The sequence below is a fragment of the Pithys albifrons genome, chromosome 13 (genome assembly GCF_047495875.1).
Source record: "Pithys albifrons albifrons isolate INPA30051 chromosome 13, PitAlb_v1, whole genome shotgun sequence".
NCBI classification, from domain to species: Eukaryota; Metazoa; Chordata; class Aves; order Passeriformes; family Thamnophilidae; genus Pithys; species Pithys albifrons.
The window spans coordinates 19,483,745-19,509,773 of NC_092470.1; the positions used below are offsets into that span (position 1 = coordinate 19,483,745).

At 50.9% G+C, this 26,029-nt stretch overlaps 2 protein-coding genes across 14 annotated transcripts in view; one reads left to right on the forward strand and one right to left on the reverse strand.

Annotated features, from left to right (window-relative positions):
* Positions 1-172: 172 nt before the first annotated feature.
* RAB11A (RAB11A, member RAS oncogene family) lies at positions 173-18,798 on the forward strand. The gene is made up of 5 exons (XM_071568099.1): positions 173-324; positions 7,658-7,853; positions 9,258-9,451; positions 10,720-10,800; positions 17,177-18,798. The coding sequence occupies exons 1-5, from the start codon at positions 285-287 to the stop codon at positions 17,314-17,316; spliced, it is 651 nt and encodes a 216-aa protein (XP_071424200.1). The 5' UTR covers positions 173-284; the 3' UTR covers positions 17,317-18,798.
* Positions 18,799-21,890: 3,092 nt separating this feature from the next.
* MEGF11 (multiple EGF like domains 11) overlaps positions 21,891-26,029 on the reverse strand; it is a 274,889-nt gene continuing 270,750 nt past the window's right edge. For 11 of the 13 annotated variants that reach the window (XM_071568006.1, XM_071568011.1, XM_071568015.1 and 8 more), the window contains 2 exons: positions 23,600-23,806; positions 21,891-23,122 (listed from right to left, as the gene is read on the reverse strand). In XM_071568006.1, coding sequence (XP_071424107.1) covers positions 22,962-23,122; positions 23,600-23,806 — 368 coding nt within the window. In that variant the 3' untranslated portion in view covers positions 21,891-22,961. Of the gene's footprint in view, positions 23,123-23,599; positions 23,807-24,590; positions 24,777-26,029 lie in introns of those variants that run through there. The other 2 variants (XM_071568016.1, XM_071568013.1) reach the window with 1 other exon arrangement.

Sequence of the window (26,029 nt, forward strand, 5' to 3'; positions counted from 1 at the left end):
CCATTCCCCGTTCCCCGTTCCCCCCGGTGCCGGTGCCGGTTCTGGGCCATTGCCCCCGCCCCGGTGCCGGTGCCGGTGCCGGTGCCGGTCCTGGGCCATTGCCCCCGCCCCGGTGGCGGTGCCGGTTCTGTGCCACTCCCCGCTCCCCTCGGCAGCGGTGCCGGCGCTGCCCCGGAAGGGCGGCGGGCGGGGCGCGGAGGCGGAAGCGCCGCGGCGGCTGCAGGAGGGTCCGGTCGGGCCGGCGCTGCTCCCGCTCCGCTCGCTCCCGGCCCCTCGCCGCCAGCATGGGCACCCGCGACGACGAGTACGACTACCTGTTCAAAGGTGGGCACCGCGGGGGGATCCGGACCGAGGGCCGGGCGGGGAGCGGGGCCGGGGCGGTGCGGGGGCTCCGCGGGGCGCTGAGGGCCTGTCCGGGTGCGGAGCGGGGCGGTGGGCTGGGACACACCCGCCGCAGCCCGTGGGGCACCGGTTTAATAAAACAGTATTTGCTGCCTTCTGTCTCCAGAGTCCTTGGCGAGGGGCGAATGGAGCTGCTGTTCCACACCCAGTGACTGTGGAATCGTGGAGCCCTGGAATGGTTCGGTTGGGAAGGGGCCTTAAAGCTCATCTCATTCCAACCCCTGCCCGGGCAGGGACACCTTCCCCTGCCCCAGGTGCTCCAGGCCCGGCCTTGGTGTCCCATCCTGACCTGACTCCCGGCACAGGAGGGCAAGAATTCCTGATTTTCCAGGCCGGTGTCCCTGCGCTGTGCCGCACAGCAGCGAGCTGGGTTAAAATGTTAATCTTGATTTTCACTCCCTGCAGAGGCAAAGGCCGCCCTGCTGCAAGGGTCGGATGGCACGCTGTGAAATGGGGCTGAAGTGCTGGTGTTTGGGGAGTCACTGTCCAGCTTTACAAAACCCTGCTGTAAAAGCAAGCAAAGCCCTGTTTATTGTCCTATTGTATTGCAAATTTGGATTTAGAGCATTGCTTGTTATGATGTGATGGTGAGGGACTCTGTGCTTGTCATCAGGAAGGGAAAGGAAAACATCAGTGGTTTTTTCCCTGTATCCTTAAACTCCTGTAATAACTTTGTGTAATTGTTTTTGGGTTGGTTTGGGGGTGGTTTTTTTGTACCTGTTTATCCAGTTGCATGTGGAAAATGGCATTATTTCTACCTATAAATCAGTCATCTGTACTGCTGTTAAATAAGGAAGTTCCAAAGGGCCTTTTTCCTCAGCTGGCAGCGCTGGCAAGGGCCTTGCTGACCACCGGTGTGGTCACATCAGTAACCTCTTGCAGGACTTGTGTTCAGGGTGTCACAGCCACTGAGTTGCTCTGGTTCACACAGTTCTGTCACTGTGCTTGTAATCAATGCTTTGCCTGTAAGGCCTGAGAGTATCAATGAGTTTGTTGGGAGTGCCCCAGTTTTTTATTAAACCTACTTCCCTATGTAATTGGGAAGTTATGAAGTACAGGGAGAAGTTCGAGGCTGGTTTATTTGCCTTTCCTAAAGCTTTTTCTGTTTAGCCTGGTTTGTGGAAGCTGTTGGGAGAGCAGGGAATGCTGTGAAAATGCTGCTGTGAAGATGAGCCATTTGGGTTTTGCAGAGCTAAAGTGGACTGCAGGAAGTTGATGCAATGTCACATAACTGGGATTAATGTGGCAGCTGAAATAACATAAAAATGCAGAGTAATACAAATCCTGGAAACTTCTGTAACTTCCCAGAGGTGATGGTGGTTCTAAACAAGCTGTCACCACTCTGGAATGATCTTGGAATTATTGCGAGTGGGTCTCTGAACTGAATGTCTCCTTTCCAGGCACAGGTCAAAAAGTCAAGGGGTAGGTAAACACTGTTGGAAAAGGAAGTGGGAACTCAGGGGGAATGTTAAGTCTGGGTTTGAATCTGAGACATGAGCATCTTGGGAATGGAGGGGAAATGCAGATAGGACAGGCATATCCATTTTGAAAGGGATATTGTGGAATTAAAAAGATGGAGAAGGGCATCAAAATAACCTGAAGAGAGACCTAATGGATTCATAGCCCTTATACTGAATTGATTTACAGCTTGATCAGAATTTAAACAGTGGGTGATAAGGGCAAGTAGGGAAAGTATTTCCTGTTTGTCATAATTTCTCTGGATATCTGTAATGCTTCTATTATTGGGCAGCAGGTGAAAGCAGAAGGACCAAATCCCACAGGTGTATATGCAAATTTTGGAGTGGCGCATTGCCATAAATACCATAAATGACATTGAAAGCCTGCACAAACTTAGAGAGGAAGAAAGAATGTTGGTTGGAGCATTTCAGCCTGATGGTTACAGTGGCAGGCCTGAAGGCATTGCTTGTTTGAAGGTGGAAGGGCTGGCTGGGACAGAAATCAGACTGTTCTGCTGCACAGAATGTTTCTGGGACATCCCTTCTTGGTGCTCAGACTGTGGTGTTGGTCTGTTGATCCATCAGGACACTTAATCCAGTAGGACAGTCCTGGGTTTATGAACATGAAGAGACGTGGCGGGTTGGTGGAACTGAGTTCAGAGTCTGACTTGGTTTAAAACAACTGTGTGATGTTCTGTTGGTGTCTTTTACTGCTCTTGAGTTGAACTGCCACGTGTTTGTGTGACCTCTGGCTTTGTCCTGGCAGCAGCTGTTGTTGAGATCTGGCTGACCCTGCTGGGTGTGAGCTGAGCCCACCTGTGCTGCTGGGCAATAAAATCAAGGTACCTTTACAAAATACCCTTCTCATACTGGTGCAACTCCTCAGCATATAATAAAGCTTAAGCCTGACTTGGAAAAAGATGATTTCTGTTAAATTCTTCTTACCCTGCTCTGTGTCTTTGTGTTCTTCCATAGTTTTGGGGTCTGGCTGAGAGCAGTGCCTGCTGTTCCCAGCACTGCCCTTGGGGAAACACAAGGCTTATGAAGTTCAGTTTGTAGAAAGCTTCTTCTGTTTTTAATAGGAGGGAAATATAATGGTAATATAAGGATATTACTTTGTTACTTAATAAATTAAGCCTGGCTTAAATGCAGGAGCTAATTACCTTTTTGATCAATGTGCTTGCATTAGATGAGTAGTTATCAAAGGAACTCTCCCCTGAAGAAGTTTTCTGTGGACAAGGCTTGGGTAGATTGTGTCTGCACCTTGACCATGTGGAACTCTGGATTTGGGGACAGACCACTCATTTCTGAGCATGGCCCTGACCTGTGGTGACATTCAGCTTATTATTAGGAAAATCTCAATTTCCAGCTGCATCATGTTCATTTCTCCAACTTTTCCCTTTGATATTGAGGAAATCCTCTGAAACTGAACCAACTTGTTGGTTTGGGGTTTGGAAAACCCATTTTTTTCTTGTGTGTTTAGATAAATGTGAAGGAAAAAGTGGTTTGATGACAGTTCTTGGTCTGGACAGTGGTAAAAGCCTGTGGCCTTCACTGCCTTAGATGTGGGGGTAATTTTGTGCTGTAACAAACCTCCTGGTGTAACCATTTACTACAGAGGTGTTTGGAGGGGTTACCTATCCCAGGGGGCCTTGGAGATGCCAGTTCTCCAATAAAATGGGGGCACAGCTGCAGAGGGAGATTACCAGAAGTCCTGACCATGTTGGGTTTATCCCCAGCTGCCTGCAGGGTATAAAATCGAGTCATCTTATCCATGTTTCCTTTAAACTTTGGCTGAAGTGAGCAGGAAAAGGCTCATCAGGAGTTTTTTCTGGGATCATGAAGACATGTCCAAAGTTGTTATTGATACATCTCTTTATAATACAGCTCAGTGCAGAGACAAGTGGGTTTAGACACTGTAATTCCCTAGTGCTGGTGGACTTGTCTTTAATTGTGCACTGTGTGACTTGTGTAATAGCTGTTATCACAGACAACACCAGCCAGTGCTGCTGGACTCTATTTTCAACCTGATTATGTTGTCAGTGGCATATTTCATGAGATAATTAAAGGATTTTCTGAAGATTTCAACTAAGAGGTTTAACAGAAATAAAAATTGGGTGAGTGAGCTGGAATGTTGGTGAAAAATGAATATTCCTTCCTTGACATAGTTCTCTAAATTGCTTCTCATGCTGTTTAGGAAACTGAATTCTTATTTTGGTCTTCTACGGAAATAAAACAAATTACAGAGTGAAATCTGTACAGTAGTGTGGACTTCATACTCTTCTTTCTTAATTTTTTTTTTCTTTCCACCAAATGCTTGTGTGCTTGTCTTAGACCTTTGGGGCAGTAAGTGCTGCAGAAAGTCAAATGCATCGAACTGCATTGACAGTATTGACATCATTGAACTGTATTGACTGTATTGAACTGTCCCATCACTGACCCAGTCACTTCCATGGCTTTCACACGTTCCAGGACAGTCTTCCTGGGTTGTGGAGCTTCCCAAGGTGCTGTGAGGAGCTTCCTGTGAGGGAAGTGCTGGTCCAGAGCAGGTTATTGATGGATTTCAGGACCGGATCTCGTGGCTGAACTTGCTAAAATGTTTCTCTAGACCTTCCTCCTTCCAGTGCTGGAGTAGTGAAGGAATCTGCTGGTGATGCAAGTTGGGTGGGACGGGGGCAGTCCGAGGGTGTGCTGATGATGAGTGCAGAGCTCCAGATGAGCTGAGATTTGGGATGGAAAGTTTCATGCCTGGGGACTCACAGCAGTTTGGTAAAGTAAAAGTTGGCCAGCTTAAAGCTGAATAATGAGGTCTGATCACAGGCAGACTGAGCCATTGAGGTGAGATGGGCAGGAGAAAGAACTCCAGCTCCAGGTAAGCCTAAAATCATCACAGGGAGATCAGCCTGATCTCCCAAGGTGCCTTAGAATGGTGTGTGCAGTTCTCACTGTGTGGGCAAGAAATGGGAAAACTTGTAGGGAAGGTGTTTGGGGAAATGGCCAATGTGTTTCTGTGGAACCATTTGACAAGTTGGCTCATTTAGCAAACACAACAAAGCCCAGAGAAGATGTGGCTTTCTGTAAATACCCCAGCACAAACACCACTGGGAGAAGACACTAATACACTAATGGATGATGCTGGCACAGGGACACCACTAATTCCTCCTGAAGGCAATTTCTAACCATTAGGAGTGAGTTTCTGGAAGAAAAGCCCAACAAAAGGGTGTGTGCAGGAACAATTAGCTTTATCACTGCCTGGGTAACACCATTTCCCTCCCAGAAACTGTTTGCCTGGGATAGTCAGAATGGGACTGGGCCATCCAGGGTCATTCCTACTGCATTTCTATGCTGAGAATGTAACACACTACTGGGTAGTATAAAATATCAAAATGAAGTGGTTTGATAAGGGAAGCAAAACCGAAATGAATAACACAATCTGAGTGGCTGTTAAAGCTGTTTCAGTTCATAATTGTGTTTCAAGAGTGATGCTTGCCCAGACTGGCAGAAATGCGGAGGGTGAGGAGTCTTAGGCGCCTGCTGACATTCCAAGCTGCTCTTGTGTCCCTGTTCAGGAGGAGCTGCAGTGGCCCAATTAGGTAGAGGAAATAGCTGACTGCAAGGAGGAAAGTATTATTTTCCCCTTTTAATTGGGACACATTAATCTGGTGCTGGAAACCATTCAGAACAGAAGCAGTGTGGGATTCAGACGAGGTGAGGGAAAAACCCTGGCAAAGGAATAAAGGGATCCATCTACCAAATGACTTAAAGGAGGGGTTTGTACTGAACAACTGAAATAAGTTAGAGGGGATACTGAACAGGTATATGGTGCATCCTGTTGGGAAAAGGAAATGATGGATGTGGATTGTTTGTGTTGTTCAGTGGCGTTTCTGGCTGCTGTCAGAGCTGGTGCTGGGCCATGCAGGGCTGAGGTGTGCAAAGGGAGCCACAACCTTTCACTCCCAGGAACTTGTCGTGTGTAGCACGTCCCAGTGACTGCAAACATGATGTCATCTAAAACCGTGGCCTCAACCTGCCAGAAGAGTGTTGAAGAAGGTACTTGCCAGTGGGAAAGCCATGGCCGTTTGCCAGGGACGGTGATGCAATTAGTGCCCTGTCCCCTGCCCCGGGTTTGTCATGGTGTTTGCCCTCGGTGCCAGCAGACCTGCCCAGCAGTGCCAGGGCAGAGCTGACCTGGCACGGAGGGAGGGAAGCACGGTGCTGTTTGCCCTCAGCTCGGGGTGCCACCTGCCTGCCCCTGTGATCCTACAGCCAGCAGTCCCTCTGCCTGTGCAGCGCAGAGCTTGGCCGGCTGCGAGCTGACTCAGCCGCCAGGGCAGCCTGGGAAGGTGTTTATTTTGATGAGGTGCTCTGCACAAAGCCTTTTGAAGCCAACGTTTGCTGCAATTGTCGTTTATGGAGGGAGTTTAAAAGGTGCTGCTCTGCCCTTCCAGTCAGAGCAAAGTCCCATTTGCCAGAACTGCATTGTTTAGGCAATGGTGTGCAGCAGCAGATGGGAGTGTTTGCGCTGCTAGACTGAGCTCCGCGGGGGTTCTCCTGTGATTGAATGTGTTTGGTGCACTCATTGCTCTGCTGCACCACACAGAATCCTTAACGCTGGGTTGTGGTGTCTTAGCTGTTAATGATGCGTGTTACTAAACAAGTATTTGTTTCTTTATAAACAAGCAAAGTCACAACATTTTCTGTGTCACCTGAGATTGCAGTTTTTTGCTTGGGCTGGTATTGATTCGCTGCTGAACTTCGTTATCAGTCTTTCTTCTCAAGGACTTTATCCTCTTTTCCTTCCCTTTCCTTCACTACTGGTTTGGTTTCCTGTCTTTTTTAAGGGCATAAGATTATCCCGAGAGGCTCCTGTTGATGTGACTCAGGTTGTGAACATGTTCCATCCAGTGTTCTGCATCTGGGTACTGAGTTTAAGCCACACTTAACCTGGCACCTTTTAACACAGCATTACAGGGCATCGCAGCGAATCCTCGTGACTGTCTTTGCTGCAGGAATTGGACTTTAAACCTTCAGTCACTCTCTTGTCAAGTGTACCTGAATCCTTCCAATTAGTTTGCTTGGCTCTGGTGCTGGGATGAGTCAAGCTGAGCCTGGGAAGGGGGTGGATGGTGGTTCCAGTGCTGAGGCCCAGCAGGGTTTTAGAGCAGTGTCAGGCTCTGGCCTGATGTGTGCAGGAGCCACAGCAGCAGTGAGGGAAGGGCACAGGGCTGTGGCTCAGCAAACATTTCAGACTCTCCCAGCGCGATGGTGGTCTTGGATTTTTTTTGGTTTTGTTCTTGTTTTCATTCACAATGTTTTTGTGGGGAACCTCTTCTGCAAATGTATGAAGAGTGTGAAGTGAAGGCAGAGTCTGCTGCTTGCCCTGTGTTCTGGACTGCTTCAGCAAAGCACATTTCAGTTGCGTAGTTGTGGGGATTTTGTTTTGTTTTTTAGTTCTACTGCTGTTACAAGGATGTGAACTGTAACCAGTCCCCAACTTTCGCTGTGACAGCCATGTATGTTCTTCCTGGAAGAGGAACGTTCTTCCATGCTGGGCAAAGGAGACTGAAATGTGACCAGTGAAAGTCGAGTCTAATGTCTGTTCAAAACGCTGGTGAATGTGGCTGGTTTCTGGGTTCCCAGAAATACCAACACTTGGACAGCAGGTCCCTGACGAGGGTGGTGGGGTTGCCATTCTTTTCCTGCAGGCTTCATTGCCAAAAATAAATGTTTGTTGCAGGTGGTTATCAGTGTATCATCTACATCTGGAATCCAATTCCTGTGTTGCTTTTGTCTTGTAGTGGTGCTTATTGGAGACTCCGGGGTAGGCAAGAGCAACCTTCTGTCTCGATTCACTCGCAATGAGTTCAACTTGGAAAGCAAAAGCACCATTGGAGTGGAGTTTGCCACGAGGAGCATTCAGGTGGATGGGAAGACAATAAAGGCTCAGATCTGGGACACAGCAGGGCAGGAGCGCTACCGAGCCATCACCTCAGCGTAAGTGATCCATCCCTGAGTGCCTGGGGAGGGCAGCTTTGGGCCCTTCTGCTTCCTCAGCAACTGCAAACAGGGGATGTTTGTATTTTATCAGGTAGTATCCACTGAGGGTGGGAGGAAGGTTAAATATTACTCAGCCCAGAAACTTGATCTAGTGTGTCCCTGCACAAAGTGATTTACTTGTCTGTGCTCTCGTGACACGTAATTGGGGACATTTCAAGCCTAAAATTGCAACAGCTTTGAGAGACTCATTTCAATACAAGTGAGTGATAAAGTAATACCAGTGTTCCTGGAGGTTTTATCAGGGGTAACCTAAGAGCAGAAACCCTCCTGCAGCAGCCAGGAAAGACTGCTGACTTTGTGTGTGCTTGTTTAATTGGAAAAAACCAGCACAGCAAAAGCTGGTTTTCGGTAGAGCTGGAGGGAGTTGTGGGGTGGGAGAACACAGCCTGTTTCTTTTTGGGTGCATTACTGTCCCTCTGGGGCCCAAAGTGGCCTTTTGTAAAGGGAGTAGATCACGCTGACATTTTTATGATCCAGTGAGTCATTCTGGAGTCCCTTTATCGCTCTGGGCCGTGCCGGTGCTGCGCCCACGGTGATGGGCGGGGGAGACTTTCCAGGGGTGGATCAGAAGTGGAGGGTGGCAGGCTCCAGAGTTCCATTTCTGGGGTGCAGGGCTCTCCCCACAGACACAGGGCTTGGCTTACCCCCAGGGCCTGAGCTGTGCTGCTGCTCTGCTGGCCCTGTGGTGTAACCTTGCCTGGCTGCTCCTCTCCCAGTGTCCAGCACATTTTGCAAAGAGTTTCTGTGCTGCTTAAGGGGCTGAGTCTCCCCTTTTGGGCCCAAATCAGCCTTTTCTGAAGCTTTAAAACTGTTTGGATGGTAGACAAGGTGTTGTACTTGATGGGTGTGCTGAGAGAGAAGAAATTGCCCTTGCAGTCCTGTCGGGGAGAGGAATCTGGAGTGCTTCCCGTTAATCCTGGTGTTGTCCGTGGATACATCAGGACTGCCATCCACAGAGTCCTAAGAACCTCCAGAGGGAATGGATGGGCACGTGGTTTCTGGGTGTTTGTGCGGTTGTCCCAGCCCCTCCTGCTGTCCCATGGCAGCCTGTCCCTCCACCCAGGGCCTGAGCTGTCCTGCTGCTCTGCTGGCCCTGGGGTGTAACCTCCTCTGGCTGTTCACTCCCAGTGTCCAGCCCGTGGGTGTTTGTGTGTCTGTCCCAGCTCCCCCCGCTGTCCCACGGCAGCCTGTCCCTCCCGCCCCCCTGACTGTGCTGTCCCTCCAGCCCCCCTGACTGTGCTGTCCCTCCAGCCCCCCTGACTGTGCTGTCCCTCCAGCCCCCCTGACTGTGCTGTCCCTCCAGCCCCCCTGACTGTGGTGTCCCTCCTCCCCTGCCCGCAGGTACTACCGGGGGGCCGTGGGGGCCCTGCTGGTGTACGACATTGCCAAGCACCTGACGTATGAGAACGTGGAGCGGTGGCTGAAGGAGCTGCGCGACCACGCCGACAGCAACATCGTCATCATGCTCGTGGGCAACAAGAGTGACCTGCGCCACCTGCGGGCAGTGCCCACCGACGAGGCCAGGGCCTTCGCGGGTGGGTGAGCCCTCGGGAACCCCTGGTGCTGCCTGGGGGTCTCCCTGCCCGGCCTGAGATGTGCCAGCCTCCTGGCAGGAGGGAGAAGCCACCGCTGGGGGTGTCCCTCAGTGTCACATGGCTAATTCAGTCGGAAGGGACACCTTGTAGAACGTGTGTGTCGTTTCAAGTGTCAGCCAGAGGCACTGGATAATGTTAAACCAGATTTATTCTCTTGCCTGGGCTCTGCTTCTCCTGCAGGAACTGTGCCTGGGGCTGTAGGTCTGAGTTTCTGGTGTGGTGTCAGCAGCTTTGCACCTGCTGTGTCCCAGCTCACCTGCAGCCCTGCACAGCTATCACAGCTGGACAGACTGTCATTGCACTGGCTTTGTCACTCTTGTGCCATCATTTGTGACCTCAGCACTGTCTGGAACTCCCTGAAGGGAAGTTCTGGCCAGGTGGGGGTTGGTCTCTTCTCCCAGGCACTCAGCAATAGGACAAGGGGGCACGATGGGCTCAAGCTCTGCCAGGGGAAATTGAAGTTGGAGAGCAGGAAAAATCCTTTGCAGAGAGAGTGCTCAGGGATTGGAATGGGCTGCCCAGAGAGGGGGTGGATTCCCCATCCCTGGAGGTTTTTCAGCTGAGCTTGGCCGTGGCACTGAGTGCCATGATCTGGTAAAGGGACTGGAGTTGGACCAAGGGTTGGACTTGATGATCTCGGAGGTCTTTTCCAACCCAGTCGATTCTATGATTACATCTGTGAACAATAGTTTCTGTAAATCTTGCCTTGTTTCAGGCAAGATTCTTTCATTCAGGAGGATAACTGGATTTCTTACATTAGGGCTTTGCTGAAGCTGCAGTGGCAGAGTTTGAGGCCAGTGAGGATCCCTGCCTGCAGCTGGAGGAGTGTCATTCCCCTCCCTGTCAAATGACCTGCTGTGACCTACTAGGTGGGAGGTGGAGAAACTTGATGAGGTTAAAGAAAATCCCAGAAACTTCTCACACAGTTCTTGAAACTGTAAGAGATCTCCCTTTTAGTGATGCAGGAAGATATAACAGCACTTTGCTGATCCCTGTGCTTGGGGATGGCTGTAAATCCCACTGGTGGGGTGGGGTGGTATCACCTTCAGATCACCTGAGGGGGAAAACCCCACAACTTGTTTTACTTTCTCGTGATACCAACATGTCTCATCAGGAACACCACAAGTATTATCTGACACAGAAGCTTTTCCAGATGGGAAACAGAGATATGATGTACCTCTCTAATTATAGTATTTCTGTCCACACAGAGAAGAATGGTTTGTCATTTATTGAGACGTCTGCTCTAGACTCTACAAATGTGGAAGCAGCTTTCCAGACTATTCTGACAGGTGAGTCATCCTGTGCTTTGTGTTTCAAGCGGGAAGGGCAGAAGGCTGCTCAGATATGATTTAAATAGGCCTTTCTTTGCCTAAAAAGTATTTAAAATTTTGCTGTTTAGTCATTCTTCATTCGCCCTAAGATTTGGAGTCCAGTTTCAAAGTGTCGCAGTTGAAAGGCCAGCCTTGAACTTGGGAACAATCCTCGTTCACTTTGATCTGCCCCAGGTTTCTAGTCAGCCTGGTTTGTGTTTCAGTTTCCATCTCCCATTACAGGGAGTGCCCACAGGAGGGAATTGTCTCATGCAGGCACCAAGTTAGAACAGCCGTTGTTTATCAAAGGAGAAGTCAATTTAGTTTGTTTCCATCTCTAATGGTGACCCCAGCAGTTGCCAGGGGAGAAGGGATGAAAGAGCAGAGATCCCTCCTCTGAGACACAGTGACTGCTGAGCTGCAGGGCAGTTCTGTCATTGCATTTAATGGTCCTGCCTGGACTTCTGGCATCTGGAACATGTGACTGCAGTGAGTGCTGCATTTTTTATGCTCTGTGGATGAAGTACTTCCCTTTTGCTTAAAGCCTTGTTTAGATAGGCAAAACTCGTTAAGGCTCAGCTACAACTGTGTGTGGGACCTTGACTTACAAAGCCTTATAAAGGCTGGGGTAGGAACTCCCAAACTGGTGTGGAAATCACTGCCTGTCATGGGACTTTGTGTTGCCTGTGTCAGCTGTAGCCAGGACACTGTGGGACACAGTGGCCTGTGTGGTTTTGGGGCTTTCGTCATTCCCAGCTTTGGCAAATGCCTCTCTAAATCTCTAGTCTGAGTTTTCAGAACATCTGAGACCCTCCTCTGTCTGTGTCTCTGTTCTAGGTGTGCCAGGCAGTCTCTCTGTTTTCTCCAAGTGCCTCCAACATGTTTTCCAGTTGCAAATTTAAACTCCCTCTTTCCCAATGTGGCATGTGCCAGGCTACATGATATGCTTGGTATGAGCAGTGGCCCCACTTCTACACCATAACTATGTGTCTGTCAGTCAGATCTTGCTGCTGTGACGTTGGTACCCTGCTAGTTTGGATTCTTTTTTTCCTATTTTCCAGCTAAGTTAGGCATTGTTTTAAAAACAAACCAAAGAGGACTTGGTAGCCATACTGGTAAATACAGGTGAGGATAGAGCTAGAAAGTTATTTACTGTAGTAAAAGTATAAAGTCAGTAGCATTTCTTCAGTTGCTTGAAATGCTTTATGGACAGCCTAGCAGTGGAGAGAGGTATTAGGCTGCTGGGGTATTATCTGCTGTGTCCATCTGTTTCTTGTCTTATCCTTAGTTGTAAGAGGCCTCCAACATTGTGTTTTTACATTGGATTCCCAAGTGCTCCTGTGCAGATACCACCTAAAAGTGCAGATGAATAAAGAACTTTTTTTTCCTCTTTAGTTAAACCAGTGGTTCCCTTTTAACTTCAGTGTAGTCATTTGGTTGTTACTCATTGTTTCCCAGATTGAAAAAGACAAAGAGAGAAGTTCTGTCAGCTTACACATTGACTCCCTGCGTGACTAACTGCTAATGCCCCCACAGAGTGGGCGACTAAGGAGTGGCTGGGGGCAGTGCTGGTGGGATGCCTGCTGCCTTTCCTGTTTGCCTCACCTGCCTAAAGGCAGCCCTGTCAAAACACACAGGAGTTTTCCAGGCGTGGATTTTCCAGGAGAAAGACATTGCTCACTTATCACTGGTAAAACCTGAGGCTTGTTCCTGCATTCCTGTGTCCTTGGTAGCCCTTCTCTCAGGAGCACCCAGACTCTGAGGGCAGATTCTGGCCAGATGTGCTGTGTGTCATGTAGAACAAACAGCCTTGCTGCTTCTCCTGTTTGCAGAGGAGATTGTGGCTCTCAGACACAGGTTAATTAATTAACTTTCACACACCACACTAATAAAACAACGTGAAATACACCAGGCAGTGTTTACTCCCTCCCAGGGCTGTCATAGCCAGTGTAAACTGGTCACCTCGCTGTCCCCATCCCTGTTGGACTGTGGTGCTCTCTGAGTGACGCTGGAGAGATGGGAAGTTTCCTGGTGCTCTGGGCGGTTTCCTGGTGCCCTGGGAAGTTTCCTGTGCCCTGGGCAGTTTCCTGGTGCCCTGGGCTGCTGCTGCTCCCCCCGAGCCCTGTGATGCTCAGAGGATGCTCTGCCGTTGCCATGGGAAGCAGGTCACCTCTGGGGCACAGCCTACGCTGCTGCCTTGTCTCTCCTCACATGCTTCCAACACACCTTTTATTCCAGAAGTTAGTTTGGATTCTAGCTTGTGAAGGTTTGATTTTTTATTTTTTTCTGGTTTAACATCTCTGTCAGCAGAGTGGTCTGCAGTGGGTGAAGAAGTGATTAAAGCTTGCCCTCAGTGGACTCTGGCAGACTGTCAAGGCTGTTGCTTTTCCATGGATGTCAGTGTTCCCTGCGTGTTGCTGTGATAGTGTTTAGGGCTGAGAGCTCCTGGGCCCCCCAGGATCCTCGGGGTCAGGTCAGCTGTGCTGGAAAACCCTTGTGATTACTGGGGATGTGGCTCTCTGCAGGCAGCAGCTCCTGTTGCAGGGAGATAAAGATGAAGTGAGGAGTGCCTGGGCAGCAGGTCGGCTCCTCCTGGGCTCTGACTGGCTGTGCTGCCAGTAAACTTCTGGTTAACACTTCACAGTTACTGGGTTGCTGTGAGGAAAGGAGGGGAGCAGTCACCTGAGGAGTGTGGCTTTCAGTCACCCTGCAGGATCAGGGGTGGGTTGGCAGCCCAGTGCCCGTGGGTGGAACACTCACTGTCCTCTGGAGGAGGAAGTTGGCAAAGCCAACAGGCAGAGCCGACGGCTGCACAGAGGGGCAGGACGTGCTGCTGCACCAGCTCTGCTGGTATTTGCAGTGCTGGGAACTGCTCCACAGCCCCCCAGGCTGCTCCAGGGCCTTTCCCCAGCTGCTGAGACCTTTCCTGAACAGGGTGTCATGGCCAAGGTCTGCAGCAGTGCCCTTTCTGTCCAGCCCTCCTGGAGCTGATCTGATTGGGACAGTGTTGGAAACTTGTGAGGTTCCTTCCCTGGAGGGGTAGCAGGGACTGTGTTAAGCTCATCCATGCCTGGATTTTCAGATTAAGGCACTTTGAATGGCTTTGGCCATGGGAAATATGAATCCACTGTGCTTAGCACAGCCTGTGTGATCTGTTGCTACAGGTGGAAGAAGGGATTAAAGTTCTTCTTCCCTCTTCTAGTATTAAAGAGAACTTTTGTACATCTAGTGGGGTTCCTGTCCTGCTGTGGATTCCAGATGAGGTTTTGGGGACCTTTCCTGTGGCTTAGAGTAATGGTCCCTGTCCCAGTTACTGTGCTCCAAGATGTCCAGCCTGCAAGGGCTGATCGTTGAGCTCACAAAGCTGCTTTGTATCATCTGGCAAATAGGAGAGACTGGTATTATGATCCCAGACACTCTGAGCATTCACAGCAGGATAAAGCATCCTTAAAGTAAACTGCAGTCTGCCTGGCTCTGTGCTGTCTCTGTTCCCAGACTGCATTCTGCTGTGGTTTCATCTCTCAGGAATCCCATCACCAAGGAGACAACATCAGAGAATTTGCATCAAAAAATGGAGGGATTTCCTCTTTTGTTCTCTCTGTACACCTGAAAATGAATGAAACCCCAGTGCAGGCTGAGCAGCCAAGGGCAGGCCTGGGTAGCATTGTCACTTTTCCCAGCTCTCCCAGTGCAAGGCCTGTCTCTCCCAGTTCCCCATGATGCAGCAGTGCATTCTGCTGAGTGTGTCCTCAGTAAGGTCTCACTGCTGAGCAGAGCCCAGGGTGCTGTGTCCCCCCTGAGAAGCTCCCATCTCCCTCAGCCCTGCAGACAGTGCAGTGGAGGCTTTGCTGCTGGGCATTGTGCCCCTGTGAGAGAAGCTTCAGGCTGTGCCCCCTGCCCTCCCACAGCAGCACAGCTCTGGTGGCAGTGCAGCTCCTCCAGGGAAGGGCAGGGTTGGGGGTTCAGCTGTGGCTGCTCCCAGTTGGCACTGCAGGGGAGGCAGAAGCATCAGGGAGCAGCAAACTTGGGGTGCTAGAAGTGGATTCACTGCCTGGGGAGGTGTGGCAGTGACCATCATGGAATATGATCCTGGAGTCAGAAGGGATAGGGCCCTTACCAGTGATGGAATTGGTGCTGGTAAGATTATTTTTCAGGCTCTGGGGCTGTTTGCTGCAATCTTTGCTGTCAGAGTGACCCTGTGTGAGTCCTGGCATGGGGTGGGGGACATGTGACAGCTCCTGTAGGGACCTGCATGAACGTGGTCAGGAAGTTGTCTGGGAAGCTGAGAGCTGCTGCTGCTGAAGGTGCTGCTGCAGAGCTCCCAGTGACAGAGGTGGCAAGAGCCTTTTCCTGTTGCTGCAGAAAGGCCATTGTTCTGCACTGGGAGGTGACCTGGGCCGGGGCAGTGAAGCACAAAGCTTGTGCTGGGCTCCTTCCACCTCACACACAGCCTGATCCCTGTCCTCACGTTCCCACACCGGCTGCAGGTGGCTTTCAAGGTCTGATTTCATGGGGTTCACTTAATTTGTGGAGCCGTTTGGCTCTTTGTTGGAAGGAAGAGTGAGCTTGAGGAAGGGTGACATCAGAAAATGCTCCTACCTGTGCAGTTCTTGTTTGGTTGCTCCAGTGACTTGATCTGTGCCTGAATGCTCGTGTAAAATCCACTTTTCTGAGCAGTCTGTCCCTGTCTGAGTCCGTGCTGTCAATCTGGAGGCCCAGTTCTTTCCAAGGTAACTGTTACCAGTGCAGTCCATAGATCCAGCACAGTGTCTGAGGGATGTCCCTTTTGCCAGCAGTCCCAGGATGTTTGCAGCCCTGCTCCTGCTCTCCCTGGAGCACTTGGCCTCATGTGGGCAGCTTAAATTAGTGCAGGCTTGTCCTCAAGGGGACACTTTTCAAGCCTGGTTTGTCAGGGACCTTATTCAGCTCCTCAGTGCCCTCCCATCCCATCCCATCCCATCCCATCCCATCCCATCCCATCCCATCCCATCCCATCCCATCCCATCCCATCCCATCCCATTCCCCCAGCTGTGTGGGACTCTCTCTGCCCAAGGCCGCTCCATTTCCAGAAATGATGTCAGGATGTGCACTAAGCAGCAGCTCATCAAAATTCCCAACAAAGGCCACTCAGTGATGACAAGTTTCTGGTGGAAATGACGTGCCTTGGTTTGGGATCAGGTGGGGTGTGTGTTTGGACAGTCATTACCCAGCGGATACAGGACTGCAGACCCCCAAAGACCTTGGGCCTTTGCTTTGTTTTGCCAGAGCAGCTGGAGAGTGGGCTCTCCCCTCTTTGTGTGCAGCAGGGCAGTGCTGACACCCTGTCTGAGGCAGTCTCTGGAGCCTCCTGGCAGGGCCATGGGCTGTGGAAATGGGTGGGCACAGCTCCCTGCCCAGGGGCTCTGCTGCTGGCACTGCTGAGGATTTGCTGCCAGCACATTTCTCTCTGTGCAAGGCAGAAGATGGGTTGTTGTCATGTCAGGGTTGGCTTTTTGCTGGATCTGAAACACTTCCAAGCTGTTTTGTAAAACTCAGCTTTAGCAAGCTTTTATTTTTTTTAAACTCTAATGGTTTTCAAACTCAAATTTGCAAGTGAGTTCCCCATGGTCTATTTTTGGTGTGCTTTATTTCCTCTCTGGGGGTGAAGTGCTACACATGCTCCACTCCTTCTGTGTGCAGCTGAAGTTGGTGCTGCTGGAGCTGCTCTGGGTTTGTGTCCAGCACCCCTGGCCACTGCCCCACCCCAGGGGCTGGGAGGGCACAGCTGTTTCACTCCTGCTCTCTGGCTTCTCTCAGTTCAGAATCTCTTCCTCTGGACCTTTATTTCTTACACAGCACTTTTTGCAAAGAGTTTCTGTGCTGCTTAAGGGGCTGAGTCTCCCCTTTTGGGCCCAAATCAGCCTTTTCTGAAGACTTAAAACTCCTTGGATGGTAGACAAGGTGTTGTACATGATGGGTGTGCTGAGAGAGAAGAAATTGCCCTTGCAGTCCTGTCGGGGAGAGGAATCTGGAGTGCTTCCCATTAATCCTGGTGGTGTCTGTGGATACATCAGGACTGCCATCCACAGAGTCCTGAGAGTCTCCAGAGGGAATGGATGGGCACGTGGTTTCTGATTCCTAGCAGAGAAGTCTGTGAGTTCTGTCCACTTACGATCTCTCAAGGGAAGTACAACAGTTCTTAATTTCTTTTGCAAAAATACTATTTTATTTTCTGAATCTGGAAAGCGCCACAACCGAATGCTTTGAAATCTTCTTTGCATTACTTGTGTAATTCCCAAGCTGGCTCCCCCAGCTGTGGCTCTGTGGTGGCTCTGTGTGGGTGTGCTCACAATGACCGGCTCTTTCTCACCTCCAGAGATCTATCGCATCGTTTCCCAGAAGCAAATGTCGGACAGGCGTGAAAATGACATGTCTCCAAGCAACAACGTGGTGCCCATCCTGGTCCCTCCAACCACCGAAAACAAACCAAAGATGCAGTGCTGTCAGAATATATAAATTGTTCCTTCTTTCCTAAAAGGCTGTGTATATTCCCCAGGTCCAAGATTTAAATATATTTGTAATTCTCGTGGTTACATTCTTGTGTTTAGTCACTGCTTATTCCTTCTGAATTTCTCCATGTCTGAAACACTTTGATTTCAGTGGTTATAAATCTCTTGGATGTGGCTGCAGTATTTTCCCAACACCGACTTGTCGGTTTGGGTTCAGTAAATTGTTTGGAACTCAACTGATCTCTTCCCAACATGATGCCCATTAGTCAGAGCACAGAAACCTTTAGTGAGCACCTGAAGACGTTTTTCTGCTCCTCACAAAGCAATTACTGTCAGGTTAACGAGGCAGATCTCTCTGGGCAGGATAATCTTTCCTTGTCTGAAGGTGTTGCATCCTGCACCCAAAGCTTGGCCAAGCTCCCGCTGCTCTGAAGTGCAATTTTAGTGTCAGTTCAATGTTTTTGGCTATTCTTCAGGTGGTTGAGTGAAGTTTTGTAGGATATTAGGGGGGAGAAAAAAGAACCATTTGTGAACAAGCAGCAGGTTGTGGCAGGCTGTGAGGGAGGTGCTGTGGTTTGGCACCTGCTGCAGAGGAGGGTGAAGTGAGGCAGAGCTGCTGTGTCCCTGGGGAAGGGGCTGTGACCCTGGGGAGGGCTCACTCCAGGCTGGAATGTGCAGTGTGCCTTTGTGGTGCCCCACAGGGCTGGTGGTGTCAGGATTTGAGGATGCCTTTGCCTTTCAAAGGACACAGACTTGAAGGGTGTTGTCATGTATTACATATCACACCTATTAGTGCATGCCACTTATATTAATATATTCAAATGCTTGAGTCGATGAATCAGCAACTTCAACTACCTGGCCTTAGTCTTCAGTTCTGTGTGATCCAGGGGTTTTAAATTATTCCAGTGGTTTGGTGTCTGTTCTTGAGCAAACCAGCTGGAGTAGTTGTGCTGCTGGACGTGCTCCTGCTGTGGTGTGTCCAGCCCCTCAGTGGGATGTGCCTGTTCAGGGATACATGACCTGTGCCTTGTGCCACTGCACGTCACCCTGTGCTGTTCCCAACACGCCAACACTGGGGCCGCGGCCACTGCATTCCTACAGCATCCACAGGAACTGTGTGTTGTGTCAATGCCTGCACTTATTTATAGATACAGGGAAGTAATGGATTGTAGGGGATGTTCCTCAAACTCTGCTATGACCAGGGGAACACCCACACCTGGCTGGCACTGCCAGCTGTGCTCCATCCCACCCCTCCTGTCTCGCGGTGCTCATGATGTGTGAGGCACACGGAAGGCATTGCTGTAGTCGGTCACTTCTTGTTTTTTACTCCATTTCTCCTCCTGGTATTAGTTCTGAAGATGCTATTTTGATCTGTTTGTAAATTACTTTGTATTTTATGCATGTACTGTACCTTGATTCATTATTTTTTTAGATTGATTTAAAATATATTCATCCATGATTCTAATAAAGAATTACAGGGGACAACTCACTGTGGTGTTGGGTGCACTTTTTGGGAGAGCTGGGCTTTGGCATGAAGGTTTTTCCAAGGAAGCCGGTGAGCTCCTTGGAGCAGGCAGTGAGAAGATGAAGTGGAAGAGCTGCTGGAAAAGGAACTGGAAAGGTTGTTGTTAACGCGGTAGTTTTCCCTCAGGGCAGGTCTGCAGCTTTCAGAGCCAGTCTGGCAGCTTCAGGGAGCTTCTGCACTCAGAAACTCTGTGGGTTCACTCCAGGCAAACCTCTGAATAGCCTTAACAAACCTGATTTTTTTCGCCCATGTTGCCACCAGTAAGAAAATCCCGTGGGACACAAAGTGCTGCCTTTCTGCAGGAACTGATGACAAGGTGATTTCACTCTGCTTTCTCTTCTCATTCCTGTGAGCAGGTAACTCGACTCAACTGTCACACCAGCTCTGGATTCCATGTGGTTTTAGGCAAAACTTCCTCCTGCAGCAGCTGGAATTGCAGAGCAGCCAGTGGGAGCACAAACCGCTGTGGGAGACAAAATCCAGTGGGTGTGCACAGAGAGGGAACTGCTTACTTGGGAATGCCTTTGCCTCCTGGTCTGGGGCTCTCTGCGGCCTTTTCCTGGGCTGTGGCAGCAGATCCTGGCTGGCCTGGGACAGGACGCTGCTGGGACAGGACAGTATTCCATCTGAACACTGACCCAGTGGGGGATTGTTGGTGTTTAGCTGCTGGTTAATCATCCTGTTCCATAATTGGCATTACTTGTGTACTGAAGTGCCTCTCCCTGCTAATGGAGACAACTGATGGTAACAGGCACTGCTTTGGGTCCTGAAAGGAGCTTTCTGAGATTCTGGGAACTCCACAGAATGATGCAAAATGGGCTTTCTTGGCAGAAGGTTTTGCTGTCATTTATGTATTTGACAGTCCCAGTTTACCAATAATGAAACTGTTCATGTGGTTCCTGTGTTTGATGGGAGCTGATGTTCTGACTCTTAAGAAGAAAGGACATTTTTATTAAGCTAGAATTACTTATTCTATCAGTTCAAAACCTGATGAATTTCCAGCCTTAAACAGCTTATTGAGTGTGTCTTGTCAAATGGGAAGATTCCACACTGGGCTTTAGTTAACAAGATTTTTAGAAATACAAAGCAGAGACTGAAGAGCTCCAGCACGTCGCAGTGCTCGTTGCCTGGGAATCATTTGAAGGTGTTTCTGCTGCAGGTCTGTGCTCCAGGTTTACTGACTGTGCTCCCTGGGGGCTGCTGGGGCAGCTGCCACGTGTCCTGTGTGTGGCACCCCTGCTGGGATGGACACCCCAGGATCCTCACACCCCTGGCAGTGGCCCAGGGCACTGTGACCACAGCACACCACAGCATGTGAGGATCAGTGAGTGGTGCTGGCACAGGCCCAGGGGGTGTGTGGCTTGTCCAGCTGGGACTGTGCGTGCTCAGGACTCACCTCCAGCCCACTGAGGAACTGCCAGAGGTGCACAGACCCACTCACCTCTTGGTTTCACACCAGGCCTTCCTGCAGGTGAATCTGGAATGGCAGCACTGGGTTTTCCAAGCAATCCCACCTTTCCTGCCCTGTGCCCATGGGGATGTTGGGCAGCCCCTTCCTGAGCAGCCACATCATCTGCAGAATCCAGACCTGTGCATGGGCTGGATGTTTGCTCTGCCAATGAGTACGTTTGAGAACTACACAGTGAGAGAAACTCCATTTATTTTGTACAAGGTAGGATACCTTTGCACAGTGAACAAATATATTACAAATCTGTCTTGCCTTAAAAAAGTATTGCCATTTTGGTGCCTGTTTCCTAAGCTAATGCTAATATACAAGAAGGTACCTTTTTTGTTGGTTTTGCTTGGTTTTTTCCAGTTAAGCTCTATGCACATCGTTGCATTTGGTTTCAAAATCCTGCTTTGAAAAAAACAAACAACCAACAGCTGAGCACATCTCTGCTCTCTGGAGTCTCACTGCAAACTACAGCAACTCACAGCCATGGGTCAGGCTGGCAGTGGGGTCTTGTGCTGGGTCTCAAGGTGGGTCTTAGCAAGAGTGTTCCTTATCCAACCGCCTTTCTCTGGATATTTTTGAGGTAAGTCCTTCTAATCATGTAAATAAAATTATATTCTTACTGGCCCTACAAAACAATTGTTTCCTTACATCTCAAATAAGGCTTTCCTGGAAAACAAAACTGCTATTGCTGCTCAGCCAGGCCCCCATGCACACATGCAGCATTCAGGGAAGGGCGTGGGAATGATCCTGTGGCATTGCTACTACAGGAGCCTGGGGGGGTCTCTGGGCTCAGCCTGGGGGGCTCAGAGCCAGCCCCACCACCCAGCAGGTCCTTGCTCCAAGGACAGGCTCCCAGGGCCAGGATATCCAGGGAGAGGCTCCCAGGGCCAGGATATCCAAGGACAGGCTCCCAGAATATCCCAGGACAGGCTCCCAGGGCCAGGATATCCAAGGACAGGCTCCCAGGGTTGGGATATCCAGGGAGAGGCTCCCAGGGCCACGATATCCAGGGAGAGGCTCTCAGGATATCCAAGGACAGGCTCCCAGGATATCCGAGGATGGGGTCCCAGGGCCAGGATATCCAAGGACAGGCTCCCAGAGCCAGGATAACCAAGGACAGGCTCCCAGGATATCCCAGGACAGGCTCCCAGGGTCAGGATGCTCCCAGGGGTGCCCTGCCAGGGGCTGCAATCCCAGGCTGACCCCCCTGCAAGGGCACAACCGTGTCCCCCGTGGTGCTCTGGGGGATCCCGTGCCTGGTCCCACTCAGAGCCACAATCCAGTCGCTCCCTCTGAGCTGGAAGGGGCTCCCCTGGCCAGTCCCAAGCCCAGCAGGCCAGCCCAGTGATGGTGCTGTGAGCAAACTGGTGGGGCTGGTGTGGTTCTCTTCTGCTTCCATCAGGCTGGTCAATGTGCAACAGAATTTCTTACTATATTTAAGAGGCATCAACTTGCTACTTCCACGCTTTGCCTAATTAAATTACATACTCAGAGTCAATACTACTTCATGCTCAAAATCTACAAGGAACTAACGGCAAGTACTCTACTTTCTAGGTCAATAAAGATAATAAATAAAAAAAAAATCATGGTGGCTCAGTCCAAAGCTTTACCAGGGGTCAGCCCTGTGATAATTTACTTCACAAACAGCTGCTGAAAAAGAAAACCCAGTTTCAGCTCAATTTAATGACATTTCAGGTAGAATCACCAATGGATAAATTGCACTACATGGTAATGCACATCAAATCAAAGGGTGTGCTCGGTGCTGACAGTCAGCCATGAGGAGGTGCTGGGGGCAGATGGGAGAGAGAAGCCGATGGGGCTCAGCTTTGGGAAAGGAAACCAAACCAGGGCTGGTCTGTGCAAACCTGCAGCTCCCCAGGGCAGGACACAGAGGGGCAGCAGCTCCCAGGCCTGACAGGTCTGCTGCATTTGGCCAACAAAAGAGAAGCTGTGGAAGGGAAAGTAAAGCCCACATGTGTGCCAATGAAACGTGTGGTGAGGAGACTCATTGTGGAAACTGGTCCTCAGCAAAGATCAGGGGATGTTCAGAAGGATTTAAAAACCTGCACAGAAGTATCTGTGTTAGTATTTCTCAACTCAAATTCTCTGAACATAAAGATGAGTATCTCAGTGCTAATTACCAAGCATGATCTGCACAGGTGATGGCAGTAAATGAGGTTCCCAGACAGTGAAATGACAAGTTTCCCTGCTCTTGTTCAGAAAAATGTCCATTCCCATGACAAAGATGAAAATAAATTCCAGTGCATTCCTGGTCACCTTGTTCCTAACAGCAAAAGGTTTCTTGATGCAGTTGGCAGAAATGTACATCTCTAAGTCCTTCTACTTAGCATGTTTTTGTGGTTTATTTTACAGCAAAGCCAGGGTTAGAATACACACCACGGAGAGTTTTTGCCTGGAGCACGTGGACACCTTCCTGGGGTGAGGCACTCCAGCCACACATGGAGGAGGTTCTGTTAGTTCCAGGTACCCATATAAAAATGTCTTTATAAATAACATCATGCAGCAGTTGGCCCAAGCTGATGTTGTGTCACGACAGGTCCTATGTAAGCCAGTCCAGTTCCGTCAGCACCGCACAGGGCAGGGCAGGAACGGCCCCTCCTCTCTCCCCCAGTCTGTGTGGGCAGCCCAGTGCCCAGGGGAGTCCATCCCTCTAAGACTGCTTGTCCCAGGAGGGCCCATGTGTGGGGCTGTGCCGGACGGGCAGGAGGTCGTAGTGCCCAGGGATGTGGCTGTTCCGGGGCAGGTCGTAGGGACTCTGCAGGTAACTGGCACTGCGACCGCGGCCGTCCTGGACGATGCTGACAGTGGGCTCTGGGGGGCAAGGAGAGCTGGTTATGGCCACAGCAGCACTCCCACACCAGCCACTGCCCCCAAGCACGGGACATTGGCTTCCCAACCCATCCCAGCCCTCCTGGCTTCACTGCAGGCAGCACGTGGGGCAGAGCAGGGGAAAAGCACCACACAAGATCCTGGAACAGCTGGAGCTGTGCCAGGGCAGGGTTGGGATGGATATCAGGAAAAGGTGCTTCCCCCAGAGGGTGGTGGGCACTGACCAGGCTCCCCAAGGCAGTGGGCACAGCCCCAAGGCTGCCAGAGCTCCAGGGGTGTTTGGACAATGGGACAGGGATGGGGGGGATTGTTGGGGTGTCTGTGCAGGGCCAGGAGTTGGACTGGATGGTCCTTGAGAGTCCCTTCCAACTCAGGAAATCCACCATGACTCTTCACTCCCCAAATCAACACACCAGTGCTCAGCCCTTCCCACCACTGCCAGTGACTCCCTCTGCTCACCAACTTCGTAGATGTTCTTGTTGGCTGTGGCTGACGTTGGCATTTGGGAATACGGCGCCTCCCTGTGCCCAGGGGATTTCATTTCCACGTAGCTGCTCTCGGAGTGTTTGCAGGTTACAATGGGGGGGTCTTTGATGGTGGCGTAGGGGTTTTCACTGCTGTTCAGGGAACACGTGCTGGAGCTGCACACAGACTCCTTCATATAGTCTGCAAAACAAGAGCCGAGGAGGAGCGTTAGGGTCGTTAGCCCCGCCCCGTTAATTACAGCTGAGCCTCTGCAGGAGGGCTGGGGGAGACAGGGACGGGGGCAGGAGATCCTCGCCGCATCCAGCACCGACCCGTGCGCCTGTGCCCGGCTGTGCCGCATCCACAGCCCAGGGCAGGAGAGAGTGACCACTGACAGTGCCGAAGGGTCCCCTGCGAAAGGTTCTACTTGTCCTTCACTGCAACGTTCAGTCTGAGGTGGCAGTGCCGTCCCTCCCTCCCCTCGTTCCTAGGGAGCTGAGACCAACCCCGCACGGGGCAGCTCAGGGGGAGCCCCGGGCACCTCTGGGCACAGCCATGCCCTGTGCTGGGGTGCACAGCCATGCCCTGTGCTGGGGTGCAGAGCTGTGCCCTGTGCTGGGGTGCACAGCAGTGCCACGGGCTCAGAACCGCAGCCTTTGCCTGTGTCGGGCTCCTCCCGGGTCCTGCAAGGGGAATGCCTGGGGTTCCAAAGGAGGGACAAGCCTCCCCCTGAGCCTCGTTCTGCTGTGCTTTGCCCCTCACTGCTGTGGGCACCTCCTGCTCCTCTCCCCAGGGCTGGAGAGAGGGACGTGGTGATGGAGACACTATGTGGGGGCAGCAAGGTTGGTGTGAGAGCTGTGCCCACCACCGGTGCCCCTGGCTGGGCTGTGCCAGCCTGCTGCAAGGTACAGTGCCAGTCTTGCTTTAAAAAATAAAAAAACAATACAGAATAAATAGGTCTTAACATTGACATTCAAGAACGTGCCATTGCTGCTGTGTGCATCCTGCTGGGCAGTGCCAGTAATTTAGAATTAGAGCGATGCAATGAAAGATGAGGCATTTTCTTGTGCTGGGTTACAGTACAAAGGCAGATCCTGGTATATATGAAATACTCCCGGAGAAATAGTGGGACTTGCAAAATAGCTGCAGTCCCAGCTGCCCCCGCTGTCTACTATGGGAGACAAAAAGAGAAATTCAGGTTAAGAAATGACAGACAACACGACATTGCTCCTCCCTGACCAACCTGTCTCTGAGCCCCGTCCTGCTCCCTCACTGCCAGATTCTCCCTCCATCAGCCCTGGGGTTGTGTCTGTGTGTCCAGCACCCCCTGGGCCTGGTGCCCCTCACCCTGGTGAGCCCTGAGCAAGGAGCCAGGCTGTGCCCTGCCAGCTGCAGCAAGGGCTGCCCCTCTGGGCCCCAGTTTTAGGGACACTGGCAGGTCTGAGAGCCCTCAGCTCCCAGGGGTAGTGACATCAGCTCCACATCTGGGACTACTGGGGATGGGAGGCTGGCAGAGGCCCTGGCACCACTGCAGACTTTGTTTAGTTATAAAACTAAGAAACTGCTCTGCCTTCAGCCTGGCTGGGACCAGCAGTGCCTTTGCTTTCCTGTGGAACACGCCTGATTTGGTACCTCACAGCAGAGGGGAACCAAAGCAACACCCAGGTTCCCTGGCTGTTGGACACAGGGTTTGGCCCTGCAGCTCCACCAACCCACCCCAGTAAAGTCAGTGGAAAACTGCCCCATCCTGTCCTGCTGTGGGATGATGGAGCAACCAAAGGCTCCTGCACAAGTGAGCTCAGTGGTTTGGCCTTTGCTGAGTGTGTGACTGAAATTCAGGTGCCACAGTCTGGGATCTGTCAGTGTTAGAGGTGAGGAGACCATGGACAAAGACTAACCAATGAATGAATCAATTAATCCAAATCTTTAGACTGAAAAGAGCTGTGCTATGTGGACTGGGCCCCAGTCTTCAGTCACTGGGAGGGCTGTCCATGAATGAACTGTCACATGTGGACAAGGAGCTGGAGGTGCAGTGGGAGCAGCCACTGCATCAGGGACAAGGATGGATGAGGAGAGACTCAGCCCTGGGGCTTTGATTCCATTCTCAGCCAAAGAAAGGCTCAGCTCGACCTGCCAGCAAGTTCCAGCTCCTGGTGGCTGCTGCAGGTCCAGAGTGCTCATTAGGAGAGCCTGTGCAGCCTTTAATGAGCCAGCTCTGAATTTTGGGGTGAGACTATGGGGACATGGTCACAAACTTCCTTCTCTGTCTCCAGCTGTGCTGCTGAAACACATTTTCTAGGGCAAATACTCATGGGGCAAAAGGCAGGATTCTCTCTCTGCCCTGAGTGTCCACTACAAAGCATTCCCTACCAGCTGGGAGGGAACAAATCAACCCAGAGCTGGGCTTAGAATAATAAAATGTCA